At 41.9% G+C, this 14,126-nt stretch overlaps 1 protein-coding gene across 1 annotated transcript in view; it reads left to right on the forward strand.

The window, feature by feature from the left end:
* The window catches only part of LOC137296374 (Fanconi anemia group D2 protein-like), a 37,383-nt gene that overhangs the window by 12,873 nt on the left and 10,384 nt on the right, over positions 1-14,126 (forward strand). Inside the window, exons 18-32 of the mRNA XM_067828156.1 lie at positions 11-118; positions 1,835-1,884; positions 2,262-2,321; positions 3,512-3,677; positions 3,997-4,073; positions 4,566-4,694; positions 6,232-6,332; positions 6,475-6,590; positions 8,339-8,447; positions 8,889-9,012; positions 9,928-9,994; positions 10,323-10,417; positions 11,651-11,732; positions 12,131-12,247; positions 12,795-12,923. Of these exons, the coding sequence (XP_067684257.1) occupies positions 11-118; positions 1,835-1,884; positions 2,262-2,321; positions 3,512-3,677; positions 3,997-4,073; positions 4,566-4,694; positions 6,232-6,332; positions 6,475-6,590; positions 8,339-8,447; positions 8,889-9,012; positions 9,928-9,994; positions 10,323-10,417; positions 11,651-11,732; positions 12,131-12,247; positions 12,795-12,923 (1,530 nt within the window). The remainder of the gene's footprint in view (positions 1-10; positions 119-1,834; positions 1,885-2,261; positions 2,322-3,511; positions 3,678-3,996; positions 4,074-4,565; positions 4,695-6,231; positions 6,333-6,474; positions 6,591-8,338; positions 8,448-8,888; positions 9,013-9,927; positions 9,995-10,322; positions 10,418-11,650; positions 11,733-12,130; positions 12,248-12,794; positions 12,924-14,126) is intronic.

A 14,126-nucleotide genomic window follows, 5' to 3' on the forward strand; every position in this document is an offset into this window, starting at 1 on the left:
GTAATTTCAGGGATTTCTTGACTACTTCGACAATCGTTCAATGACACAGATCCGAAAACTTTATGCCATGTTGAGCCGTCTGGCTTTCCATAACCCGGATGATGGTGGACTTATACAGGTCATTATCTTCAAACTGTTACATATGCTGAATTGATAACCAACCAAAACATTCTGATATCATTACATGTTGACATATCCTGAACTGATAACCAACCAAGATATCCTGACAACATGACATGTTGACATATCCTGAATTGAAGACCAAAATCACTGTGTTCTGTAATCTGATTGGTTGAAAAACATGATCAAATGGGATTTGATTCCCGGAAATTGCAAGACTATTCGCTGCGTATTGGCACGTATTGCGTATTCGCAAACCATTGTTTTGTTGCGTCATCCACAGTGGTGACGTCATTCAAATCATATTGTGACGTAAAGTCAGAATGATGTCACAAATGTGCAGCTCCAGATGCTACCATCGGAACCAGATGAAATGGCTAGCTGATGACACGTCACCGCTGTAACCTTACTCGATGTAAAGGATTGCAGACAGTAAAACCCTTTGGTTTACGTTTTGGTTTACAATGTTGATAAACATCATGTGTTGGCCAATTTCTGGGTGTTATTATAAGGGTAACGCTATTTTTCAGGGCATTACCATTTGCAGTAGCCTGAGGTCTTTGATTAATTGCCCGACGAAGGAGGGCAGTTGAAAAGACCGAGGGCTCCTGCAAATGATAATGCCTTGAAAAATAGCGTTACTGTTATTATAGCTAAAATGAATAGAATTTTTAATAAAGTAAGAATAAAAACAGCGGCATCGGTTTAGAAGCATTTACTGCCAACAACAAACGACGGAGGTCACTGACACACATTGTACAAATAGAGATACGTCATAGAACAACACAGATGACATCACTATTGAGAGTGACGACATTTGACCTTGACCTTTGCCCATACACCAGCTGCCATTGTTTTCAGTGATCAACAACGTTAGACTACAAGTCGATATTTTCATTGCTGTATGTTGTAATTTATGGTACAATTGGTATGGTTGTCACGGGCAGGAAAGTGCATAATGGCTCAAGCACATGTGACGAGTGTGAGCCATATATATGGTCAATAATGAACCCATGTTCAAACGAGCTGTAGGTGATTGAACTTCAACAGCTGAGCTACCTATGACGTTACCTAATAATGGGTTTGATAATGGCCCGTCATCAAGCATTATCAAGTTACAGTGGCCCGCTCATTTCTGATAATGTGCGGTCGTTTTAATGATAATTCTATCCATTTTGGCTATAAAGAATATTTGAATACTCAATAACACCCGGAAATTGGCCAACACATGATGTTATCTCCTAATTGATAACCAACTAAGATATCCCGACAACATGACATGTTGACATTTCCTGAACTGATAACCAACCAAGATATCCCAAAGATCATGACATACTGACATATCCTGAATTGAAAACCAACCAAAAAATCCCTAAGATCATGACATACTGACATATCTGGAAGTGATAGCCGACCAAAATATCCTGAAGATCATGTCATGTTCACATATCATGAATTGATAGCCAACCAAAATATCCCAATGATCATGACATGTTGACATGTCCTGAACTGATAATGAATGTATTCTGTATATTCTGAAGTCTCTATATCCTGAATTGATACTGATGTACTCTTCTGTATATATTCTCAAGTCTGTATATCCTGAAATGATAATGAAGTAGCCTCCAGTATATATTCTGAATAGTCTCAAGTCTGATTATCCTGGATTGATTTTGATTATTCCGAGTCAGTTTTGGTCTTTCCATAATTTCAGGATGATCTTCATATTATCATCAGGAAACAGTTATACAACAGCAGCCTCAAGTGAGTGAACCATGGCAAATCCAAGATGCTTCTTGTTGCTGATATAAATGCTTTCTGGAAAGTGAGTTAGAAGAGTGATCACAGGATTGCCCTCAGAGACTGGCACCATATGGCATGAATATTGCTAAGCAATAAACAACGAATATAATATTTATCGTCAAGTGTCATCGTAGTGTGGGCTTTGGACATTTACTGTTTTGATCACACCCAAGGAAACATGGCTATGTTTTTGATATTAGAGGAAATTGAAGATTCAGTCCTACATTTGCAGGATTCTGGCAAGTTGTTGTGTGTTGAGAATCGGCTACTTGCAATAATAGCTGGTTGATTGTGTTGGCCATGTTAATTTCAACTTTCTTTTGTCCTGTTCATTTCAGGTATAAGCGCATGGGAGTGATTGGCGCCATCATGGTTGTCAAAAGTATTGCATACATCCCGTAAGTGTACATGGAGTGGGATTGGTTGGTTGTTGTGACCAGTATTGTTGCCAGCATGGATTGATGCTCATGTTATTAACCACTGGTTTGTTAAGTAATAGTATAGTTAGGAATAGTAACAAACAACTTAAAGGATCATCACCATACATCCCATAAGTGTGTGCACAGAGTGGGGTTTAGACCAGAAATGCAAGGGTGCTGTGGGCATCATGGATTTGTCTGGTTTGTCTGGATCTATAGATAATCCTTTGTAATGGTTATGTCTGCCGTGTCAAACAGTGCTTAACCTTTCATCTGATGTAAATGAAAGTGTACTTCATTCTGAACCACAGCGCTTCATCCCCGCCTACAGTATTTCTCTACCATCATGGTAGTCATGATCCCCTGGCAGAAATATGACAGCATTAGATTGTGACGGAAACCCTAGCACCATACAGGACATTGCTCATGGTTTACTCCTTAGGGAGCTGAGAATGAAATTTGGCCTAGTAACACCAGTATTGGTAGGAATAGTGAGTCATTGATGAAGCATTATCATCACATTACATATTATCTTACCTTAGACATATATGTCGCTTTCTGATTGGTTGAGCACTCTTCTATTATTTTCAGTTTATCCCGCTTACAAGCGAGTGACATATCTATGTACCCTGCTGGGAATGCCAAACTCATTTGGTACTTCATAGCAATAATTCTTTACCTGAATGACATTGAATCACACATGTACAGAAATTACCAATGTTTTGCAAATGCAAATCGATGGAAGGGAGATAACTCTAAACCTGTTTTTCTTGTCTTCCAAGTCTAGCAATGGTTACAAAAAGTTTTGTACCCTGTGCTTAAAACAACTCAAAATTAACACTGAGCTGATTGATAAGATAAATACGTTGTTCACTGGTCCCTCATGGCCTATATGTTGATATACCTTCGATGTTTTTTTATAATCCTCTTCCCCTTCGGGGGTACATTGAGGGTACATCAACCCATGTTACCCTCGTGACCACTCAACAACTTGTAATATAACACTCCTGATGTACAAGCAATGTTTAGACTTTAGCTTGTTTGTCCACTGAATTATTTCATGGAATTGAATAGCTGTAAAAACTGCTGATGCGGCCTTAAGTAGTATTTACTCACTCATTCTTGGAGTTGACATGCAAAGTTGTCAGTTAGTTTCTCTTGTGTTGCAGCTCTGACCAGACTGAGAGCACCATCAGTGACGACAAGCTGAAGGAGGTGTTGCACCTGCTGCAACTGGTTCGAACAAGTTGCAACGGAAGCCCTGAGGCCACCTGCTTGTTTCTTGATGAACTGTCGTCTGTCATCAGTAAAGGCAATGTCGACTCCAAAGTAGTGGTAGGTTATAGGCATGTGTATCATCACATCATTGGGTTCATACATCAGGACGTGCAGGGCACACTTTGACTTTATTTAACTTGCAACCTTACATGAGACATGAAAACCAATTTGCACCACACAGAACCAGGTTGCACATAAATTGAATGTAATAAAAACATTTTATTAGCATATGAGTTCATGAACCTGGTATGAGATAACATAAGCAGTAGCTGTAGGCCATAGATCATAAGCCATAGGCTCACATTTTAGACTCCTAATTCCTGTGCTTCACAACTATTCTTTGCTTGTCACTTGAGAGGCATCATTCCATTTTCAGAACTGGATTTCTGAGAACATGATAGCAGATTTCCAGGATGATTTCGTGGTGGATGTTGAAGAGAGCTTCATTCAGCAGTAAGTGAATACGAGTCACGATAACAAGTGTCAGCTTCATTTGCTGGTTAGTGCAACATGCAGCTGTATTACAGATATATGGAGGTAGTCTGTAAATACTCGAGTCTGGACCTGAGGATATGAAATAGGTGCTTCTTATTACAGGGATGAGTTGATGAAGATCACTTCTGACCTGCATCTTCATGGGAACACAACTGTCATGACTATAGATGGTTGTGCAGCAATTATGATACAGGGAGGTCAAGGTTGATATGTGAATACTTGCTGTCATGTGGTACTTTCATGCCATATGAGTGAACGTTCCATATATCTTTAACTTGAATGAAAACTGGTAAAATTTACTCAAAATTTTTATTGCCAGTTTGAGATTTTGAAATGTGGAGTCTCTACAGGTAAATAAAGGGAGATCACTCTCACTTTTCATGAGTTGAAACCATCAGTTTGCCCTCCCTTGTTTCAAGCAGCATGTCCACTTTTGTGGAATTGTTGTAGGGACCACATGATTCCGCTACAAGAGAAGTATAATCTTAATGAGGACGCGGAGAGTTCCATAGCTATCAACCTGCTGCCACTTGTTGTGGCAAATCACAAGAAGAAGGCCAAGGCGAAGGAAAGCACAAGGTGGGGAGATGCAGTGACAAGATAAAATCATTTCTTATTTGCAACCTTGAAGGCATGTTGAATATGATTGTTCAGTGAATGAAACCAAATGTAGTATATTTTATATTTTTATGTTTTCATGTTTTCCTTAAAACTAGCTCAGTTCAACATATTTGAAACAACAATATGAACTTGCTTTTGCCTAAGCTTGTTTCTTATCCCTAGATGTGGTGTATGAGTAACTGGGTCATGGGATATAAGTAGGAAGGATGTGGTGTGTAACTAGGTCATGGCGTATAAGTAGGAAGGATGTGGTGTGTGAGTAACTAGGTCATGGCGTACAAGTAGGAAGGATGTGGTGTGTGAGTAACTAGGTCATGGCGTACAAGTAGGAAGGATGTGGTGTGTGTGTAACTAGGTCATGGTGTATAAGTAGGAAGGATGTGGTGTGTGAGTAACTAGGTCATGGCATACAAGTAGGGAGGATGTGGTGTGTGAGTAACTAGGTCATGGCATATAAGTAGGAAGGATGTGGTGAGTAACTAGGTCATGGCGTACAAGTAGGAAGGATGTGGTGTGTGAGTAACTAGGTCATGGAGCACAAGTAGGAAGGATGTGGTGTGTGAGTAACTAGGTCATGGTGTATAAGTAGGAAGGATGTGGTGTGCGAGTAACTAGGTCATGGTGTACAAGTAGGAAGGATGTGGTGTGTGAGTAACTAGGTCATGGCGTATAAGTAGGAAGGATGTGGTGTGTAACTAGGTCATGGCATACAAGTAGGAAGGATGTGGTGTGTGAGTAACTAGGTCATGGCATATAAGTAGGAAGGATGTGAGTGAGTAACTAGGTCATGGTGTACAAGTAGGAAGGATGTGGTGTGTGAGTAACTAGGTCATGGCATACAAGTAGGGAGGATGTGGTGTGTGAGTAACTAGGTCATGGCATATAAGTAGGAAGGATGTGGTGTGTGAGTAACTAGGTCATGGCGTACAAGTAGGAAGGATGTGGTGTGTGAGTAACTAGGTCATGGCATATAAGTAGGAAGGATGTGGTGTGTGAGTAACTGGGTCATGGCATATAAGTAGGAAGGATGTGTGTGAGTAACTAGGTCATGGCGTACAAGTAGGAAGGATGTGGTGTGTGAGTAACTAGGTCATGTGTACAAGTAGCAAGGATGTGGTGTGTGAGTAACTAGGTCATGTGTACAAGTAGGAAGGATGTGGTGTGTAACTAGGTCATGGTGTATAAGTAGGAAGGATGTGGTGTGTGAGTAACTAGGTCATGGCGTACAAGTAGGAAGGATGTGGTGTGTGAGTAACTAGGTCATGGCGTACAAGTAGGAAGGATGTGCTGTGTGAGTAACTAGGTCATGGTGTACAAGTAGGAAGGATGTGGTGTATGAATAACTAGGTCATGGTGTACAAGTAGGAAGGATGTGGTGTGTAACTAGGTCATGGCATACAAATAAAAAGGATGTGGTGTATGAGTAACTAGGTCATGGTGTATAAGTAGGAAGGATGTGGTGTGTGAGTAACTAGGTAACAACCTCCTATTCCAGCGGCCCCAACCCCACATGCCTGTCTCCTCACTTCCGCCTGGTCCACATCTGTGAGAAAGCACAGAATGATGGTGATCTGGAGGGCATCGACGCATTACTGGGTCAGTAGGAAAGCTCATCGTGTCAGTGATGTAAAGCCGATTTGTGAATTTTGGATGTTAAAGAGGTGTCAAGACATAGTAAGTCAATGGAATAGGTCTCCAAGACCTGTAGTCTGTACTGACAACTGTCTGTTTGTGGTAGGCTGTCCCCTGTATACAGTCAAGGACGAGGTGTATGAGAAGTATGAGTCCCTGTCTCACAAGGAGAAGGATTTGATCTGTACAACACTGTTCCACAGCCTGAACTGGTTCCGTGAGGTAAGAACACAGTGTCAAAGCTGTGAAGGATAAATAAACAGAACAATGCTTTGTTGCGAGTGCATTATCATGAAATCAAAGTACCTTATTAATTCAGGCACATCTGAAAGTTATACTGCTTATTGTACACATGTAGACATGAACACAAAATATTCATGATTACCAAAATGTTATATAGTGCTCATATCAGTTATTAATTCAGCTAGATGCATATGCTCTTTACCGTTGTAATATATTTGGCATGCATGGCATCAGCTGTCACTGTTTTGGTGATGTCACCATGGTTCCTGATATATCTTCTGATGTATGTTTTGGGTGGACTATCAACGTGTTCATATGGTGGTGCATCGACTGGGGAATTAGCTCATCAAAATTAAGAGGAACAATATGTTGATGAGGGCTGATGAATGTGTTGAGTTCAAACTTCTTTAGCTGGTTCCACAAGACATGACAAGTATACATGAATGAGGTCAGTGGACTTCAAGCTCAACCCCAGGGCTTTTCCTACGAGCAGCATTATCCTGCTCGTGGTCGTCTCCACACAGTCGGAATACTGGACTCCCCACTCAGTGTAGATGTGACCATACATGTATATACAGGTTTTAACAACAATGAACTAGCAAAGACTTAACAATGGACAGATAGGGAAACAATAGCATTTCCTTCTACAGTTGACGTTATGACAGGCACAGCCAAGGGGAATGATCAATAAAGGCCATAAATGTCATATACAGTAATTAATGGAAGTGACATAGAGGAACAAGATAGCTGACAAGACACTGTACTCTGTGGTAGTGATAAAAATTAGGAATGCAGATTAAATAATAACAAATAAGTCTCATGGCGTGGTTACATTGTTTGGGGTTCTTAGAAATATTTGGACAATGGCTGTGCTGAATTAGACACTAAAACAGGACATTAGAGGCATTAGAAAATGGTGGGAGTGGAATGTTTTTGTTTGTGATTTAAGAGTGTTCTCAGTTTTTCACTTATACTAAAAATCCAAACAACTTTATACCAAACAGAATACAAATTGTGTTGAGCAGCGCATGTCAGTTGTTGTTTTTGGTTCCTCCTAGTCTAGTTTAATGTTGATGTATATGTTGTATTTCATAAGAAGATTGTGAATAAGTTCTTCTTTGTTAGAAGAACTTATGTCAACTACATTCACAGATGTGTGTAATGAAGTCAAATGAAGTCAATTCGTCTGTTTCTTTATTCTCTGCATTCATTCTTATTTGATCTACATTCTTGTTTTGAACTCATTTTGAATACATTCTGTACCACAGACTTGGCATCTAGTGTGAATATACAGTCTGACATCAAACAACAACTTTCAAGACGAAACAGCTTACACTTTGAAAGAAAACAGCTCATTAAGATTCCTGTATGATGTGCTCATTATGCAAAAACTTTATTGTTCCTAATTTTATTTTTTGTATTTGTGATGAGAGGAGAAACAGATCATGGGGATTGCCAACTTCTTTATTGCAGTACATGTGATGTTTCGGTGATGACAAGCTAGCAATGATAATGGTGTTCGCATCTACACCCACATGTCCACTCCAATAAAGAAATTGTCAATCGATAAAACTTGTTCCTCTTCATCATACCAATTTGTACACGCCTCTTAAAGAAACTGTACCTTTTAGTTATGACAGTGTTAACATGTGTTATGCTTGGAATGGTTTAGGACAGTGTGAATAGATAAACCTGTGTCCACTCTAAATATTTGTTTCCTTGGTCAGCTGGCCAACTGCTTCGCCACGCAGACTTTGCCAGAGATGAAGGGCAAGGTCATCGTCAGGTTGCAGAACATCACAGAAGTGCAGAACACCCTGGAGAGATTGCTGGCAGGTGCGTACAGTTCCTTGGAAGTCATACTGACTGTATGTACCCTATATTGAAATGGGGGGAATGATGGAAGGGGATTAGTTAACGGTTCTCATTGGCTGATGTTTCACATCAGATCCACAGCAAATGTTGTTTATAGTTCCAAAATGAAATTAAAATTCACAATTCAGTTATTTATGCCAATAACTGATTGTTTCAGCTTCACAAGATGGACTTTTATGTCAAATCTTATCAAGACCTAGTCAAGGAAGTCAATTCAGTATCTTGTTTGATGATATAGTTTCATATACAATGCTAAAATACCTAAAACTGTTAGTGTACAAAATTTTCCCAGATGCCTGTTCTTTGCTTGGCACTTAATTTTCTGTCCTGGAAAAACATTTACAATCATCTATAATTTAGGATAAAAATGAAAACTTATTCAATGCGGCATGTGATTAACAGTTACCCCAGGATTCCGACCTCCAGTTGCAAACTTTGACCTTGAAGAGACCCAGCAAGTTGAGCCCTCTGGTAGTGGTTCTCGTGGAGCAGACGGCAAGAAGAAAGGGAGAAAGCCAGGAAAGAAGTAAGACATGATTTTATGTCACTAAAACATCTCAGTGAGAATTACACAAAATGTTATGATGTTCAGTCTGTTTGCTGCAAACTTGTGCCATTGAAATAAACATTTGAAACCAACAGCTTGTCTTAAATTGCATGGAAATCATTTGTCCAGGCAAACTGTTCTTTGTAACTTCTAAGTTATCGAAGTAAGATAAAAGTTATTTATAAAATAATTGTTTTATTATTGGTGTTTTTCTGACTTGCAACAAGGGTGTCTGCAAGGAGTTGATACGATATAGCAGCAGACGGTCAGCATGTCATCACCAAGGTTGTACACTGGTTCTTGTAGGTGGTTTTATTGTGAAATGAATGAAACGTTCAACCCTTCTGCTTAGGTATCTTTGAATTGTTTGTATAAGGAAAAGTTCTGTGGCCAGACAGTCATGGATCGGGTCACGGATCACTCATGCCATCTGGGTTTTATTCACCATATCTGTAGTATGTCGGGAGGCCATTTTCTGGTTTCCAGCTCTGCAATATTGCTAAAAGGGATGAAAACCACGCTCATACGTACTTAGGTGCTGTATACAAAGCAGAGTGTGGAGTCATACCATAGATGACATCCTTACCATATCAGCTTGCTGACGAGGTTAATCTCTATGTTCATGTAGACAAGGTGTCCATCTTTGAATCAGAAGGTCTGTGGTTTGAAAGTTTATGGTCACTGCATATGTAAAAGATGATTGTAACAGCACCCAGATGCGAGTCAGCTGGCAGAACCTGAATATATAGGCCTTGCATGTTCTACATGGTGTTGTTTGCTCTGCTACTTCATAAGTATAAATGTCCGGGATCCAGTAAAGAATATACCCCATTGGTCTTCATCCCTTGTACTCTGCATTGTGTCAAATGAGTGCCATTCATTCATGTGTTGCAGGAAACAGTCCGAGAAGGAGAATATTTCTGCTGACATGGATGAAAACAGCCGAGATTCCACTCAGTCTGTGAGTTTATTGTGATGATACATCATTGTACGGCATGTTCCGGTATTCAGCAATGGTGGTTTGCAAACAAGTAGGATCCGACATTGACATCTGACTCTTGACTGGATGTTGAACTCATTATCACTGTATGTTTGACTGATGTCCTGATTTTCACAACTGGTCATTCTGGATTGTTTGATTCACAAAGACATGTATTATTCACCTTACTCATTGTTACAGTGTCCTTGTTTAAAGACCTTCATGACAGGAGTTTTCATTCTGTACTTTATAGTCTTGTATTGTGACATGGTGTTGTAACATTGTGATGAAGCTGAGTGTATACTCCCAGGAGTCCCAGAAGCCGAGCCAGTCAGGGACCCAGCTGAAGGAAGGGGACAAGGAGGAGAAGATGGTCAGTCTGTCCAACTACATGCAGTATTTCAGGTCAGTCTGTCCACCTGCATGCTGTATTTCAGGTCAGTCTGTCCAACTACATGCAGTATTTCAGGTCAGTCTGTCCAACTACATGCAGTATTTCAGGTCAGTCTGTCCACCTGCATGCTGTATTTCAGGTCAGTCTGTCCACCTACATGCTGTATTTCAGGTCTGTCCTTCCACCTACATGCTGTATTTCAGGTCTGTCCTTCCACCTACATGCTGTACTGCTACCTGAGAACAAGAGTACATGCAGTACTGCTAGTCAGAGAGTTGTCCCCATGGAACTATGGCCAAGGAAGAGGCAGTGGGGTCACACCTGCGCAGGTGTTTCTCAGTGTGTGAGCCCTATTAGTAATGGGCTTCATTAGCTGACTGATTCACTCCATGTACAGGAAAAGAATGTCTTTAGTCATTGTCCACGGTGATCACACATTACTCTTTGAGTGTGCTTGGTCTTATCTGTTCAGGTGATTTTGTTACTGAGAATCTCTCATAAGAAGAATCATAATAGTGATCATAACTGTTTCCCATGTCTCAGTTTGTGTTTATCCTCTTTGGAAATTAAACACTCTGAAACTTGAATCTGAGTGTTTGTTTTGTAGTTCAGCATATGTGCAGTACATCAGCCTGATCTGGTTCTGTGCACGCAGTGTATATACATTGTGCCGTGGTTATAATGCCGGCCTGGATAAAAGGCCATGTTTTTGCCAGAATGGATTTCCTGCCTATATTATACCCTGGTTATAATGCCAAAAGCTGGATACGATTCCTTTTTCCAAAGGTTTTCAGAACAAACATTTTCATAGTCATTTCCCCCTGGTTATAATACCAATTACATTGGCTGCATGTAGTATACATACCTTAACTGGTTACTTGACATGTCCGAACTCATTAATGCTTTAAATAGTCTGGTTATCCCTGATTGGACAATACCCTTCCTGACACCACCAACAACAAGTCACCTTTGGCCTCTAGATGCTGGAACTATCCAATTATTCAAGGTTCAATACAGGAGATATCAGCTCAGGCACCTTGTTGATTGCATAGGTCCTCTAACCATTCTACCTGGTTATAGTGCCACCCTGGATATAATGCCATATTTTCTCCGAGACAAATGGTGGCATTATAACCAGGGTATACTGTACGTATTAAGTTAAGTCCTCCATTGTCTTCCCTGTCCAGCTTTATTGTAATGTGAATTATGTCTGCTTCTGACAGCTTATTTTGTTTTCCTTTAAGGGAGTTAGATGTGAGTGTGTTCACCATCCTGAACACTGGCCTCATTACCAAGGCAGCACTTGACTCCGAGATGAACACAAAGGTACATGTTGACCAGTTTTACATTTATTTCACTTGATTTTGGCATTGCTGTGGCAGATATCATTCCTACCGCCTATCAATTAGAACTGCTCTTCAGTGACCCTTATTGTAAGAAGCGAATGATGGAATTGGATGGTCAGGTTTACCAGTGGTTACCTACCTGCATTGACGCCCATGAAGATCCAGGTTAGAATTGATCTTCAACAACCAATGCTTGTCATGAGAGGTGACTAAGCCGATTGTGTGGTCAGGCTTGCTGACTTGTTTGACACATCATACAGCAGGTTGTGCAGATCGACACTGTTGCTGGTTCAAAAGTTCCTTTCATCATATGTACATCTTCATCTGAATATTGATCGTTATTGACGTATGTAGCTGACATTGTGTGTGATGTTGCAGGCCACCGAAAATCTTCAGATCCAGCCACCGCAGTTGGAATTCCTGTTGAAGGACTTGACAAGAAAACTGGACCACTCACTACTGGCGTCAGCTGCTAAACGCAGGACTTTCCTCAAAGTGTGTATCTCTGCTTTGATAGTCAATTGGACCATGATGTTCAGGGTATTGACCACAGGTTTATGATGCTGTCATATTGATGGGAAAGAGCTGACTACAGCTAATCATGCTATGAGAGCTGTTTATATGTATTACTGTACGGGATGCAAATTCCTGCTGGATCCCGTAAATGCCGGGATGCAAATTGCTGCTGGATCCCGTAAATCCCGGGATGCAAATTCCTGCTGGATCCCGTAAATCCTGGGATGCAAATTCCTGCTGGATCCCGTAAATGCTGGGATGCAAATTGCTGCTGGATCCCGTAAATCCTGGGATGCAAATTCCTGCTTGATCCCGTAAATCCCGGGAGTATGTCCATAACCATCATTTCCTTGACTGTTATAATGTACACAGCAATACACATAAACAGCTTTGTATGAAAATTGACAATGGACTCCACAGGGACACAGGAACATTCCAAAGACTTTTTGTAAAAGTTCAATTATCACTGAGTGTGCGACTATCTGGTATCATTTGCAATCTAATCTTTATTTGTCTTATGTTGTAGACTAAGGCCGACAAGAGTGTCGGGTTCTCCCACCTGGACCAGTACACATCCACCGAGATCACCACCAAAATGATCCAGTTGCTGTGTCCTCTGTGTGAGCACCTGGAGGGAACTAGTGCATTCTTCCAGGTAGGTCTCCTATAGGGAGGGGCAACAGTATGTTCTCCTGGGTAGTCCTACTGAGGGGAAGCACATCAGTGTGTTCTCCTTGGTAGGTCTCCTGTGGGGAGGGGCACCAGTGTGTTCTGCTGGGTAGGTCTCTTGTGGGGAGGGGAACCAGTGTGTTCTCCTGGGTAGGTCTCCTGTTGGGAGGGGAACAAGTGTGTTGTTCAGTCGTGCTGCCAGTTGTTACCATATATACATAACAACATCCATTTTTAGGCATGAGCGTACAAACTTTGTAGTTAGTGACCCTGGGTATGTTCTCCTGGGTAGTTCTTCTTTGGGGAGGGGCACCAATGTCTTCTCTTGGATAAGTGTTCTATGGGGAGGGGCTCCAGTGTGTTCTCCTGGGAAGGTCTCCTGTAGGGAGAGGCACAAGTATGTTCTCCTGGGTAGGTCTACTGTGGGGAGGGGCTCCAGTGTGTTCTCCTGGGAAGGTCTCCTGTGGGGAGAGGCACAAGTATGTTCTCCTGGGTAGTTCTTCTGTGGGGAGGGGCAACAATGTCGTCTCCTGGGTAAGTCTCCTGTTGGGAGGGGCGCCAGTGTCTTCTCCTGGGTAGGTCTACTATGGGGAGGGGCTCCAGTGTGTTCTCCTGGGAAGGTCTCCTGTGGGGAGAGGCACAAGTATGTTCTCCTGGGTAGTTCTTCTGTGGGGAGGGGCAACAGTGTCGTCTCCTGGGTAAGTCTCCTGTTGGGAGGGGCGCCAGTGTCTTCTCCTGGGTAGGTCTACTGTGGGGAGGGGCACCAGTGTCTTCTCCTGGGTAGGTCTACTATGGGGAGGGGCTCCAGTGTGTTCTCCTGGGAAGGTCTCCTGTGGGGAGAGGCACAAGTATGTTCTCCTGGGTAGTTCTGTGGGGAGGGGCAACAATGTCGTCTCCTGGGTAAGTCTCCTGTTGGGAGGGGCGCCAGTGTCGTCTCCTGGGTAGGTCTACTGTGGGGAGGGGCTCCAGTGTGTTCTGGGAAGGTCTCCTGTGGGGAGAGGCACAAGTATGTTCTCCTGGGTAGTTCTTCTGTGGGGAAGGGCAACAATGTCGTCTCCTGGGTAAGTCTCCTGTTGGGAGGGGCGCCAGTGTCTTCTCCTGGGTAGGTCTACTGTGGGGAGGGGCTCCAGTGTGTTCTGGGAAGGTCTCCTGTGGGGAGAGGCACAAGTATGTTCTCCTGGGTAGTTCT

This window comes from Haliotis asinina, chromosome 9, assembly GCF_037392515.1.
Source record: "Haliotis asinina isolate JCU_RB_2024 chromosome 9, JCU_Hal_asi_v2, whole genome shotgun sequence".
In the NCBI taxonomy this organism is placed as follows: domain Eukaryota; kingdom Metazoa; phylum Mollusca; class Gastropoda; order Lepetellida; family Haliotidae; genus Haliotis; species Haliotis asinina.